At 43.5% G+C, this 14691-nt stretch overlaps 1 protein-coding gene across 1 annotated transcript in view; it reads left to right on the forward strand.

Annotated features, from left to right (window-relative positions):
* Nucleotides 1-14691, forward strand: part of RPA1 (replication protein A1) — a 1048235-nt gene that overhangs the window by 358083 nt on the left and 675461 nt on the right. The window contains exon 6 of the mRNA XM_044054876.1: nt 5373-5456. Within this exon, the coding sequence (XP_043910811.1) occupies nt 5373-5456 (84 nt within the window). The remainder of the gene's footprint in view (nt 1-5372; nt 5457-14691) is intronic.

A 14691-nucleotide genomic window follows, 5' to 3' on the forward strand; every position in this document is an offset into this window, starting at 1 on the left:
TTATGAAGATTCCGATGCTGAAGAATCCATTCCAGCTGCCTCTCCACCAGAGGAATTTTCCTTTGGGGAAACCTTACATGCCATGAGAGAACAATTCCAATGGCAGGGACAAGATTTCTCAGATTCAAGGAAAAGGCTTAGGACTTTTCTGCACTTACCACAACATAGGCCCTTAGCTATACCTCCTGTACTGCCTGTTGTGGATGATGCATTTAATGATGTTTGCACTGCTCCTGATTCTTTACCTCCAGCCCCTGCCAAACCAGATAGAGTTTACAGGGTGCCAGACACTCATCACCACCTATACAAGGCTCCACTTGCAGACCCCGAAACTATATCCCAGGGGCCTAAGGCAGTAGCCTCGACCACAGCAAAAAACCCTACTCCTTCTGAAAGGGAATCCAGGTCCTTAGAGAGATGGGGGAAAAAAGTTTACACCTCTGCTACTCTCTCAGCTAGAGCTTTAAACTGTCAGTTTCATATGATCCAATACCAAGAGTTTATGCTTGATCAGTTAACTAAAAAAACTGTCCTCTGATGAATCCTTAGATAAGAAATATGTATTAGAAATGGTGAATAACATCCAACAGGTTAGTAACCATTCCTTAAAATGTGGCTATGATGCACTGGAGGCTTCATTTAGATCAGCCATGACTGGCACAGTGATAAGAAGGCATGCATGGTTGAAAGAACAGGTCTTACCGGATCATGTTAAAGCAAAGCTATTAGATGCTCCTATGGATAAGGCCAGTCTATTTGGTACACCTGCCCAGCAAGTAATGAAGAAATTGGAAGAAAAGGCAAAATCTGTACAAACAGTTAAAGATTTCTTACAGGTTCAGCCCCCAAGGTTTAGCAGGAACTGGCCTGCCAAAAATTGGTCCTTTCCTGACTTCACAAGATCCCAAATTGGCAGGAATAGACGCTCTAGAGGCAGAAATCAATCCAGAGGAGGTGCCTACAGAGGACGACAGTGGCAAGGCAATAACCGAGGCACAGACACAACCACTGCCACTGTAACAGGACAATCACAGTGACTTGGCTCTGACACCGCCTACCAGGGAGCAAATAGCAGCACCTTTAGGCGGAAAGTTAGCCTTATTTTCGAAAAATTGGCACTATATCACAAAAGACAAGTGGATTTTGCGAACCATAGACCAAGGCTACCGGTTCCACTTCCACACCTTACCAGTAAAAAGAGGAATGCCAAACCTACCTCCAAATCAAAAAACAGAAGCTCTACAGCAGATAGCGGAATTATCAAAGACGAGAGCTGTGGAAAGAGTACCAATAACAGAACAGGGCAAAGGATTCTACTCCAGACTCTTCCTAGTACCAAGAAAAGAGAAAAGTTGGAGACCTATTCTCGACCTGTCCGTCTTAAACACATACATCATTGTCCCAAAATTCAAAATGCTGACCCTACAGCAACTCCTTCCCATGCTGGGCAAGGAGTGTTGGCTGGTAACTCTAGATCTCAAGGAGGCATACCTGCACGTCCCCATTCGACCAAATTGCAGAAGATGCCTCAGATTTCTTGCAGGATCAGAGCATTATCAATTCTCAGCATTGCCCTTTGGCTTATCTACTGCGCCCAGAGTATTCACAAAATGCCTGGCATCAGTAATCGCTCACTGCAGACTACAGGGAATCCAAATTTATCCATACCTGGACGACTGCCTGTTACAAGCGGACAACAAAAGCAAGCTGACAACAGATTTACAAAGGGTCATTTACTTGCTACAAGCCCTGGGATACACAGTCAATTTACAAAAGTCAAGGCTGATACCATCCCAAACAAGAACATTCTTGGGCTGAATTGGACACAGTAAAACAAATGGCATTCCTAACTACAGAAAAACAAAAAGAGCTCCCTCTTTACTTCTTGGCATTAACAAAACAGAACAAACTAACAGCAAGAAAAGTTCTGCAGGCCTTGGGCTTCATGGCATCATGCATAATCTTGGTCCCACATGCCAGAGTGCATATGAGAAAGCTACAGTGGTACCTAAAGAATTTATGGTCTCAGCACAGGCACAGCTTAGAAACAGAAATCCCACTAATCCCATGCCTAAAACAGGAGTTCCTATGGTGGGCTCAAGCATGCCAGTCAAACCCAGGCTTACCCTTCCACAACTTTCGAGCAAGCCAAACCATCACAACGGACGCCTCAGACCTAGGATGGGGGGGCGCACATGCTGGACAAATGCATACAAGGGTTGTGGACTCAAGACCAGCTGCACCTGCACATAAACCAAAAAGAAATGCTGGCAGTAAAACTGGCAATCCAAACATTCAGACCATTCCTCAAAGAAGGCCATTTGATAAGGACAGACAACACCACAGTCATGTGGTACATCAACAAACAGGGAGGCACTCATTCATACCCCCTATGCAGAATGACTTTGGACCTTTGGAATCTGGCTCTCAGCTACAACATCCAGTTACAGGCAATATTTGTGCCGGGAAAAGAACACCCTAGCAGACATGTTAAGCAGAACCACCTCGGATGCTCACGAATAGATGCTACACCCTGACATCTTCAAGGCCATCACAAAGAAATGGGGAATGCCACAAATAGATCTATTCGCTTCCCCACTCAATCACCAGCTCAAAAAATTCTGCACAGGGACATTCCACCCACTTGCATGGAAGGTGGACTCTCTATCCTTCAGCTGGACAGGCCTGACAGCATATGCATTTCCACCTCTTCCCTTGATACACAAGGTACTACTGAAAATCAAAGAGGAACGTCCAAGGATAATCCTGATAGCTCTGAATTGGCCAAGACAACACTGGTACCCACTGCTGAGGAGCATGTCTCGAAAGAATGTGGTCAATACCCCTGATGCCTTTGATGTTAACTCAGAACAACTACAACATCATGCATCCAAACCTAAAAACCTTGCAACTGACTGCCTGGAACATCACATAGCAGCAACTAACCCAGACCTTTCACAAAGGGTTAAAGACATTATCCTTGAAGCCCGCAGACCTTCAACAAGAAGGAACTATGCAGGAAAATGGAAAAGGTTTGTCATTTGGAGTACTGAAAGAGGAAAAGATGTGTCGAACATAGATATTGCTAACATTCTGGAGTACTTGGCAGAGCTTCTACATACAGGCCTGTCCTACTCCTCCAAGATACATGCATCCGCTATTTCAGCAGAATACAGCTTCGATCCACCTCTCTTTTCGCATCCTCTACTCAGGCAGTTCCTCAGAGGGATCAAGAATGTAAAACCTCCTAGGAAACCACCATTACCAGCATGGGACTTGAACTTTGTGTTAGAAAAGTTGACACTCCCTCCGTTTGAACCAGCAGCAACAGCAGATCTGCAACACCTGTCATGGAAAACTGCTTTCCTACTGGCAATTACCTCAGCAAGGAGGGTTTCGGAACTACAGGCCTTAATGGCAGTGCAACCCTTCCTAATCTTCCATCAAGATAGGGTGTCCATGAGAACTAATCCTACATTTATGCCTAAGGTGGTATCCAGAGTGTCTTTAAACCAGGCAGTCCACCTACCTACCTTCTTTCCCAATCCACAAAACAGGGGAGAAAGACTACTGCATACCTTGGATGTACATAGACAGTTACGCTACTACCTGGACAGAACCAAAAGTAACAGAAAAACAGACCAGCTTTTAGTAGCCTATGCAACAGGAAGGGAAGGAAAAGCAATTTCCAAACAGACAATCTCCAAATGGATAGGAAATTGCATAAGATTCTGTTACTCCTACCATGGAAAACCAATTCCACAGAACATAAGACCTCACTCTACAAGGGCTGCAGCCAGTACCACAGCTTTCTTACGAGGAGTGGCAACCAAGGACATTATTGAGGCGGCTACTTGGACCTCCGTGCATACATTTGCCAAGCATTATAATTTACCTCTATACTCTAGATCCCGAGCAGGGTTTGCCACTGCTGTACTTCAAGGGATCCTAACTACACCATAATTTTTCTTCCTCCACCCCTAGTTTGGCTATGGTATTCTACCCATTTGTTATGACTGCAGATGCATCCATGAAGGACATAGTACAGTTTTGTACCTACCATAAATGTAGATGTCCGAACTGGATAGCATCTGCAGTCAGGATTACCCACCTCCTTCCCTCTGTGGTACTCCTAGGGTATTTACCCTCCTAATAGCTAGCTGGGGGGGGAGTCTCTTATGGTGTATTTGTTTGTATATATGTACATACATGCTTATTTTTTGTGTTTGCCTTCTGCTTTTTTGGAAACATTGGCATTTCTCCAAAATTTAGCCTTCCAAGAGGGCAACTGGCATCTGGGGCAAGAAACACTGAGGAAAATGGCGTCGGCTGATGCCTTTATACCCGAAGACCAGCAGAGATGACGTCGGGTGAAGTGCGACATCAGCCGAAGCCGGACCCAGACTTTGGAATCCGGCCGACTGAAGGGCTGCCTGACGACAGGACAACCCATTTGTTATGACTGCAGATGCTATCCAGTTCGGACATCTACATTTATGGTAGGTACAAAACTGTACTTTTGTAGGACTGGTGTTCCAAATTCAGGAAAATGTTAGGCTAGACATCGAAATAGTTGAATTTATAGAAGTATGTTCATCTGACCTTACCCCAGTACTGCTTGAGTATAAGCTTTCACGAAGGGATATTTGAATGTTCATTTTGATGAAAATCATTTGAAATGAAACGTGTACAGATGTATGTGGGTAAAAGTCTTTGTTCTGCATTTATTAGATTAATTTTGTTTTTAAAGATTCAGTTGAAAAAGTCTGCTGTATCATTGGTAACCTTGTTTGTGGCTAATGTAATTATCTGAGGTGGGAGTGCTGAAGTATTATTCTAGAAGTAAGGGCTGTGCCATTGTATGATGAGTTGTGGCCAGTGCAACTGAAGAATCATTTTGTATAAGATGACATGTTCAGAAGTTTTATTTCATCTTGGGTGTTCATTTGCTTGCTGTCATAGTAGAGTACCTGCGTGATTAGAACAGCATGATTAGAGCCAGTAAATGCCATATGTATGCACAACAGACACGCACTCATTGTTTCATCACAAGTGTGATGTAAAGAGTTGAACAGCAGACCAAGTTGCTTTTCACATTTCTGCTCATTTTAGTTGTCTGGTTAGAAAAGCAGTTAATATATCAGAGCATTGTTACAAATTTGTCATACTCAGTGTACAAATAACCACATCTTATACTGTGATGCATAATTTATTTTACTTGTGTAATAGTCTTTTGATGCTGTACCCATCAATGATGAGGAAGTACATCCAGCTTAGCTGACCATCTGCATGACATTGACCTAATATGCCTCTTTCCAGCCAAGCTGAAATGCATTTATTCCTTTCCTCCTCCTTTTCTTCATGTTATGCAGGTCAGGGGCAACAGCAAGCACCAGTTGCAGCACCAAATCCTCCAGCCAGCAAGGTCAATGTTCCCAATGGATTTGCTGCAGAGGGTAAGTTACACCATGGAGCTCTACTGTGAGGCCAAATCTATTTTGTCTTCTATTCTTCTCTGTTCAAAGAATTTCTTCCTTTCTTTAGTGTGGTGAGTGCTGGCTGAATCCCAGACTAGCAGACCTCTTTTGCCACCTTGTAAAATAAGTAGCAGCATTACATCGACCCACTTCCTTATAGCTGCTTGTGTGCACCAGGCTTTCAGTTTCAAGAATGTAAATGCATGAAACGCGTTCAATCTTTTTCTTGCCCTTACTAATGATTAGAGGTGGGAATTTCTTTCCATCTAGACGAATTGCCAAAATACAGGTAACGCGTGCATTCTCGTAACCAGTCGAGGGAATATAGGTCGACGAGGCACCCCTCTGATCAATTGATGTTAAGTTGTCTCTCGCCTTCGTTCTTGCTGGTTGGGATTGGAGCTGATCCTCTGTTCCGACTCTGCCATCTTCTATAGCTCGAGAGCTGTTTACTGGCTCGAGGCTACCCCTTATCCCATGATTCCTAGCGCAAGCTACCCAGATCTCGTTTGCCGCTTCAGCTGCGAGGTGTTGTTTTTCTGGCTCAGGCTCGTATAAAGTTTCTTTAGAACCTTTTTACTAGAAATAGTTTTTTTCCTAGGGGTTATTGTTAATTTTTAGTCTTGTATTTGTTGTTAGCCAAGTGTCTATTTGTAGCTTCCTCACCTCCCCTTTAGAACTCGTTTAATTTAGAGTCCCCCCCCCCCCCCTTATCCCTTTCTTGTCAGGTTAGCTATTTAAGTTAGAGGCTTTCCTTCTACTTTCTTTATAGGCTAGCTGTTTGTGTTAGAGGCTTTCCTATCAAAAAAAAAAAGAACTTTAGCTTTAGTTTGTAGTATACTGTGTTTTTCTGTAGACGGTATTTTGATTTGTTAGCTATTGTATTCTTTGTTACAGGATGTCAAAAGAATCCAAGGTGTCTGGGTTCAAGAAGTGTGACTCATGCGGTCAGAGACAGATGGGCACACTTGCATATATTGTTTAGGCGCTGTGCACCTGCAGGACTCTTGTTCTGTATGCCATGCATTTAGTCCAGGAGTTCTGCAGGAGCATAAGAATAAGCTTATTCTTAGGGGTCTTTTAAAGCCCCAGGATTCACCGGCTAAGACTCAGCCTGTGAAATCCCCTAAATCTACCAAATTATCTGCTCCAACTTTGGAGCAGTCTTTGGTTCAGACTCTACCTGCTACTTCGGTTCCGGCTGGAACCGATAAGGCTGTCTACCCGTCAGCAGTCCATCAGAAACTTCGGAGCCTTTGCGGAGCCACAAGAGGCTGAGGTCCCCTTCTCTGGAATAGATACATTCGGCTCCTCTGTCTCCCCTGCTTCAGAGTGAGCGCAGTCACCGATCTTCTCACTCCTCTCAATCCTCTAGGCTCCCGGATCACTACATGGAGAGTGGTCAGTAGGTTGCTAAAGTCGCAGGCACTTGCCAAGATGTTGTCCAGCCCTCCTCAACAGGTGTCTGCTCCGTCCACTTCTAGATGTTCCTCCTCCGACTCCATTGAGCTCTGAGCTGGAGTTCATTGGGGTTAGAGTAGTGGAATAGTCTGCTCCGATAACTCTTATCTCCTTTGGTTCTGACATCGGCTCAGATTCCCTCGATGGTGCTGTCCGTCGAGGGATCTGGGCGCCAGGGCTCCCTCTGCTCCGAGGGGCGAGTGGCATTGGACCCTTGCTCAACCCCATTCTCCCTCTCGGGGCTTCGGCGCAGGTGAGCTCGGCTCCTACATTGGCCTCAGAGCAGTCTCTCTCTGTGCGGAGAAGGATTCCAATTTCCTCGGAACCGGAGCCTTCTCTGCATCCTGGCAGGGACGCCTTCGATGTCAGGAAGAGCGTGCTGGCCATTGAGTCATCTCCACTATTGGCCCCATCGGCTCTGTCCCCTGTAGTGCCTGTGCCAACCTCTCTGCCTCCTCCAGACCCCAAGTGTGGGGAACCGGTGGTCCAGGGCACCCCATTGGGTGTTTCCTCTTCCGAGGCCTCCCCTGATCATTCAGAGGAGCCCCCTCGTAAGAAGTGCAAGAGGAGGCACATGGACTCCCCTGAGTCACTTCTGATAACAGACTTGGATGATTCAGAAGGGTCCTAGAGATCCCCCTTTGAAGATGTTTCCTTTTTGGACATCCTAGAAATGCTTAAGCAGAGGGAGAACTGGAATCCCCTAGCCCTTCCCGAGGATGAGTCTGTTTCCTGGATGCATTGGATTCCCGACCTTCCACCTCCTGGGTTTCTCCGCTTTTCGATCCACTTAAGTCAGTGGTGGCTCGAAAGGCTTGGTCAGCCCCGGATACAATGGAACCAACTCAGAGTAGACCTGGCAAGTTCATCAAAGCACCCCATGATAAGCAGTTCCTTACCAAAGGTGTTCCTGTGGATGCCATGGTGGTAGCAGTAGCCACCAAAAGTTGAGTTGGCGGAAACCTCTTCATCTGTCCATCCTCCTAACAAGGAGTCTAGGACCATGGACAGATACGGGAAGCGAATGTTTGCTTCGGTGACCTTTTCTATGAGGTCACTGAACTACTTATGTCATTTTACCCGGCTTCAGAGGGAGCTCCTTAAAGAGCTCTGAGATACCCTTCAAGATCCATCAGCTGAGGGGGCTCAAGCTAAAGTGGCTTCCCAGCTGGCGATCCTTAAATTCTGTAGTCAACTCTTCCATGAGGCTCATTTCCTATGCAGCCGATGGTGCGAGTAGAGCTGCAGGTATGGGTGTGGCCCTTAGGAGGCATGCATGGATGCGGTTATGTAATTTTTGCGGAACCCTTTCGAGCGTCATTCACCAGCACCCCCTTTGGTTCCTTTCTTTTTGGACCACAGGTGAAAGACACTTTGGCTAGGTGAGCAAAAAGGCAAGACTCTCTCTGCCATGGGAGTCCGTTTTTCCACTCCTAGACCATACCCCAAGGGTCAGAAGAGTGGCAAAATGTGGTTCTGGAAATCCCAGGGAGCCTCGCCTGACACATGTAGCGTTTTTTTTTTTTTCCTACAGGGGCAGAGGGGGAAACATGCTGCCCTCGTGGCAGAGGGGGTCTGCAAAACCAGGGCAATATAGAATCCTTCTCTGAGAAGCCCTTTCAGCATCCCTGAAGGGTTGCCCGGCTGCCCGCCTCTGGAGGCAGTCGGGGGAAGACTTTCACTGTACCCAAAAGCCTGATAAAATTTAACGCAAGACAAATGGGTACTGTCAATTATATCCAGAGGTTACAAAATTCCCTTCTCTCAACCCCTCCTACTGTCAAGCAAATCCTTCCAGATGTTCTACCCAATCTGAGAGATCAAGCAGTCATAGAAGTTTCAAAACTGCTAGAAAAAGTGTTCTTCAGGAAGTCCCGGCAGACCAACATGGATCCGGAACTTACTCCAGGTTCTTTTTGGTACCAAAAGAGATAGGGGACTGGAGACAGATTCTGGATCTCAGCAGACTAAAGTCTGTTCAAAGAACAAAGTTTCGGATGGTCACACTACAGTCCAGTCTACCCTTTCTGGGTCAGGACAATTGGAAGTGTTCCATAGATCTTCAGGATGCGTACTACCACATCAAAATGGACAGGCGCTCCAGGAGATTCCTTTGCTTCCGTCTGGGAGCCAGTCATTACCAGGTCAGAGCTCTGCCCTTTGGTCTCACCACAGCCCCCAGGGTGTTCACCAAATGTATGGAAGTGGTCACGACTCACCTGAAACGTCGAGGATTCCAGGTGTTTCCATATCTAGACTGGCTCTTCACTGCTACTACCAGGCATCAACTTCTGCAAGCCAGGGACTACACAATCTGCTCCCAGCTAGGCATTGCAATAAACTTCGAAAAATCTGCTTTGTTACCCTGTCAATCTATCACCTATATAGGAGCAGACTTGGACACAAGGAACATGTCCGCAAGGCTACTGCCAGAAAGGGTGTCTACAGTTCGCCAGCAAGTACAAATTTTAATGCAGAGCAAAAGGATTCAATTCAGGTTCGTCCAAACTTCTGGGTTCCATGGCAGCGGCAATTCTAATCCCACTGGCATGCTTTCACATGAGGATCCTTCAGTGGCTTCTGTTCACACACACTGGTCTTTCCAACAACTGCCCATGTCTCACATGATCATGATTACAGAAGCATGCAAAAGGCACCTTTCCTGGTGGATGGTCTCCCCACTAGTGACTCAGATCCTTCATTCAGCCCCTTCCGGTTGCCACAGTGACCACAGATGCCTCCCTGATGGGGGGAGCATTGTTGGGGCAGGACAGTCTAAGGCACTTGGCAGCCTAGAGTACCACCTGCATATAAACGTCCTAGAAATGAGAGCCGTGCTCCTAGCATTGCAAGCTCTTCAAGACTCTCTCCCTTCTGGGATCATTGCATTTCAAATGGACAACATGTCAGTGGTGTGGTACATCAACAAGCAGGGCGTCACCAGGTCCTACCCCCTATGTCGAGAAGCACTCAGTCTGGCAGTGGGCGATTTCCTCCCAACTTTTTCTTATTGCGACGCACATCCCTGGGAGGTCCAACATCATAGCGGACATGCTCAGCAGAGCTATTCTCATGCCTCACGAGTGGTCTCTGAATCAGGTAGTTGCGGATCTGATCTTCCGCAAACGGGGACAGTCTTGCTGTGATCTTTTTGCCACCCCCTTCAACAGCAAATGCAGCAACTACTTCTCCCGTCTTCCAGGTCACACACCCAGAGATGCTGTAGTCCACAATTGGCCTGAGGGATTTTTTTATGCCTTCCCTCAGTTTCCCCTGATACCGAAACACATACAGAAAGCAGTATCGTTGGGTTGCAAAATGATTCTTTGCCCCCTACTGGCCTCTACAGATATGGTTTCCGTTCCTGCAACATTACCTTCTCGATCAACCCTGGACTCTGGATCAGATTCCAGAACTACTGATTCAATAATCAGGCGGACTGCAACAATTCCTCCAAACACTCCAGCTCACAGCTTGGTTGCTCCACTTCCGATCTTAGCCAGGCTTCCCAGCATTTCCCCGGCCGTGCGTGAGATTGTCTCCTCAAGTCCACAGCTAGAAAACTTGTGCTAGCAAATGGAAACGTTTTTCTTGGGCAGAGGCTAGGAACATAGATCCTTTTTCAGCCCCAGTCCACGAAATTTTGGAGGTCCTAGCACAACTCTTTCATTCTGGGTCCGCTTCTGCTACAATCAGTGTTCAGTTGGCGGCCATTTCTAACTTTCATGTTGGGTTGTCTAATTCAAACATTCTCATAAGCTCTATAAAGCCTTTTTAAGAGGGACTACTCTCCTTAGACCTCCAGTGAGAGATCCCCTCTTCCTTGGGACCTTAATTTGGTACTAACCTCCTTAATTATGCCCCCCTTTGGACCTGCAGCGTCCTGCCCCATTAAGTTTCTGTCTTGGAAAACACTTTTTCTGGTAGCTATTACTTCAGCCAAATGCGTCTCTGAACTTCAGGAACTATGTGTTCGTCCTCCATACTTGGTTTTTCATAAGGACAGGGTTGCTCTGAGTAATCCCTCGTTCCTTCCGAAACTCTGCTCAGAAAATAATTTAAACCAATCTAGACTTCCTGTGTTTTTCCCTAACCACACCAACAAGGCAGAATACAAATTACACCAATTGTATGTTCATAGACAATTGCGGTTTTACTTGCATAGGACTAAGGATATAAGGAAGTCGGACCAACTATTCATTTCCTATGCTCTAGGCAAACAAGGTCTCCCAGTTTCCAAAGTGACCTTATCCAGGTGGTTGTCTCACATTATTACTTTCATTTATCAATTGAGAAACTAGTTGCCTATCAAACTGGAAGGTCATTCTACTAGGGCTTTGGCCACCTCTGTAGCCTTCAGTCTAGGTTGCCCATGGATTCTATCTGTACAGCTGCTACGTGGGCAAGTCCTCATACCTTTATTTCTCATTACAAGCTAGATATGGTCTCCAGGAGCAGAGCTGACTTTGGTTCCACCGTTCTGAAGAGTCTGTTCCAATGAGCCACCCAGGATTGTAGGTGCTAGGGACGCTGTCCCAACCAGCAAGAACGAAGGCGAGATAGACAACTTAACATAAAGTTGTGTACCTACCATAACGTTCCATGTTAGTTGTCTTCATCTCGCCTTCTTTCTTGCGTCCCACCCTCCGTCCTCCTGCCCTGTTGGATCAAGAGGAGTTTTGGTTTCACTGGCTGATTGTTCTCTAGTTTGTTTCCTCTACTGACTTAGAGAGTATGACAGGTATGCTCAACCTGTTTGTTTCGACAGGTTGATTCTCTGGCTATGTCTTGGGTTATCTATTACAAACGAGATCTGGGTAGCTAGCGCTAGGCAACATGGGATAAAGGGGTAGCCTCAAGCCAGTAAACAGCTCTCTAGCTATAGAAGATGGCAGAGTCAGAGCAGAGGATAGGCTCCGATCCCAACCATAAAGTACAAAAACAGACAAACTAAATCCAAAAAGTGGCAGAAACGACCCAAGCAGAAAACCAGATGATGCACGGACTGTTTATTGTTTGTAAGCGCTTTCGGTCGAGGTAATACCCCAACCTTCTTCAGACATACACAATTTTACAACCCTAATGCCTTCTTTAAATATGTAACTCTTAATTAGATAATACATACTAATTAAGTGGTAATTAAACCATTAATTCTATTAATACCTTAAAAATCTTACAAGAAAGCTACAGTTTTTCCCAACCTAAACCATAAATACAAATATTACAAATTATATATATATATATATATATATATATATATATATATATATATATATATATATATATATATATATATATGAATGAACTATATATTAAGAACATTACACATTAAACATTAAAAACCAGATATTAGACAAAGTTTGTTAACTTATTTAAAAATTATTTATATTATGTTTATTTATTCTACAATGTTCTGCCTAATTACGAATACCCAATTTTTACACAAAACAGGAGACACCAGAACAAAACAAAACTCTCCAATACACCTTTTAAAAATACTTCATGTGCAAATGTTTCACGTTAAATATTAAACATTTTTAAAATCAGAATATTAAAATTCTAAAATGTTTGTCATTTATAGAATATAAATAAGATATAAATTTGTTAATTTTTTATGCATAGCCAGCTACAAATACAATCATCTATTTAATGCTTTTAATTTCAGTATGCATTTTATTGATGCATACTCGTTCAAACCTTTTCATTGAAGGGACGATTGATAGTGATACGTTACACAATCTAAATATGTCGGCGCCAAAAATTCCCACTTTGTTTGGCACACCAAAAATCCACAAAGATCTAAAAAACCCCCCTTTTAGACCAATTGTTGATGGACGAGGGTCCATCACGTATGCTTGTGCCAAGCTGGTGGATGAGATTCTTAAACCCCTGTTGAAAACAGAGCCACAAATTTGTAAGGACTCCTGGAGTTTCTTACAATGTATAGACAAAATGGTGTTTGATCCAAACTGCATATTTTTAGTGGTGGACATTAAAGACTTGTATGCAGTTATACCCTAACATTTAGGTATCGAGTGGACAAGGGAATTTATGTTGAGGAAAAATGCCCCCAATGACCAAATGAACCTTGTAGCTCTATTGGAATTGGTATTGTTTAACAACTTGACCTTCAAAGGGCAATTTTACCTCCAAAAGACTGGTATCGCAATGGGGTCACCTTGTGGTTGCAGTTTTGCAAACTCTGTATTAGCACATTGGGAACAACATTTGTTTCAAAATAATGTATACCAACAAAATGTCACTTGGTACAATAGGTACCAAGATGACATGTGCTTCTTTTGGAAAGGGCCAGTCGACCTGATTCCTCAATTTATTGAAAGTCTTTCAAAAATGACCAAGTTTTTACAATTCACTTACTCAGTAGGTGAGAATGAAATGGGTTTTTTAGATGTTAAACTAAGTAAAGATGCCTCCAATAACAAATTTAAATCTGAAATATATAGGAAGCCCACACATTCAAATTCCTTTCTCCACTTTTCAAGCTGTCATCCTTTTCACCAAAAGATAAGTGTAGTGAAGGGACAGTTTGTGAGGGCCGCAAGGATGGTATCTGATAAACAAGATTTTGTCATTGAATGTGACAATTTAAGCATAAAGTTTGCCATGAGAGGTTACCCAAACTCCTTAATTGAAGTTAGGGAGGAGGTGGTCACAAAAAGATGTAGGTCATTTCCGACCTCTACTAGGAGGGGGTACCATGCAAACTGAAGCAGGGTCATTAGCTAGGCAAACGTCACATTTTAACATTAATTTCATTTTTACTTATTGTATTGATTTTAATTACATCAGAGGCATTATAAACAAAAATTGGAATATCATCTTGGAAGACAGAGTTAGTAAAAGCAATAGGCATCAAACCCAAACTTGTTTATAGGAGAGGAGTGAATTTAAAGAACTTGGTAGATAAGTCTGTTGCTAAATCAACAATGACAAATATTGGCATGTCAAAATGTGGAATGTGCCCTCAGTGCAAGTACATGGTGCCAGGTAAAGTATGTATAAGGGGGAAAACCTATGGCATCAATGGTAAATACAATTGTGAGAGCAAGAGAGTGGTTTATGTGGCACTGTGTGTAAAATGTTGCGCATTCTACATAGGCAAGACAAAGGTCACTGAGGAAAAGGGTATACGAACATATTTATGCCATAGGCAGAAATGATTTAACAAATGCTCTTGCCAGGCACATTCGTGATGAGCCCGATCACTTCTCATTTTCTGTCATCCAAAAAATTAATGTAAGTACCAGAGGGGGACCATGGCAACTTTGGTTGGAGGAGCAGGAGTTATTATGGCAAATTAGAACATTGGCTCACATTCCTCCAGGTTTGAACGAGTATGCATCAATAAAATGCATACTGAAATTAAAAGCATTAAATAGAAGATTGTATTTGTAGCTGGCTATGCATAAATAATTCACAAATAATTTATATCTTATTTATATCTTATTTATATTCTATAAATGACAAACATTTTAGAATTTTAATATTCTGATTTTAAAAATGTTTAATATTTAACGTGAAACATTTGCACATGGAAGTATTTTTAAAAGGTGTATTGGAGTTTTGTTTTGTTCTGGTGTCTCCTGTTTTGTGTAAAAATTTGGTATTAGTAATTAGGCAGAACATACTACAATATAGTTTAGTGTAGAATAAATAAACATAATATAAATTTTTAAATAAGTTAACAAACTTTGTCTAACATCATCTGGTTTTTAATGTTTAATGTGTAATG

Source organism: Protopterus annectens, chromosome 13.part0 (genome assembly GCF_019279795.1).
Source record: "Protopterus annectens isolate FY-2018-M chromosome 13.part0, PAN1.0, whole genome shotgun sequence".
Taxonomy (NCBI): domain Eukaryota; kingdom Metazoa; phylum Chordata; order Ceratodontiformes; family Protopteridae; genus Protopterus; species Protopterus annectens.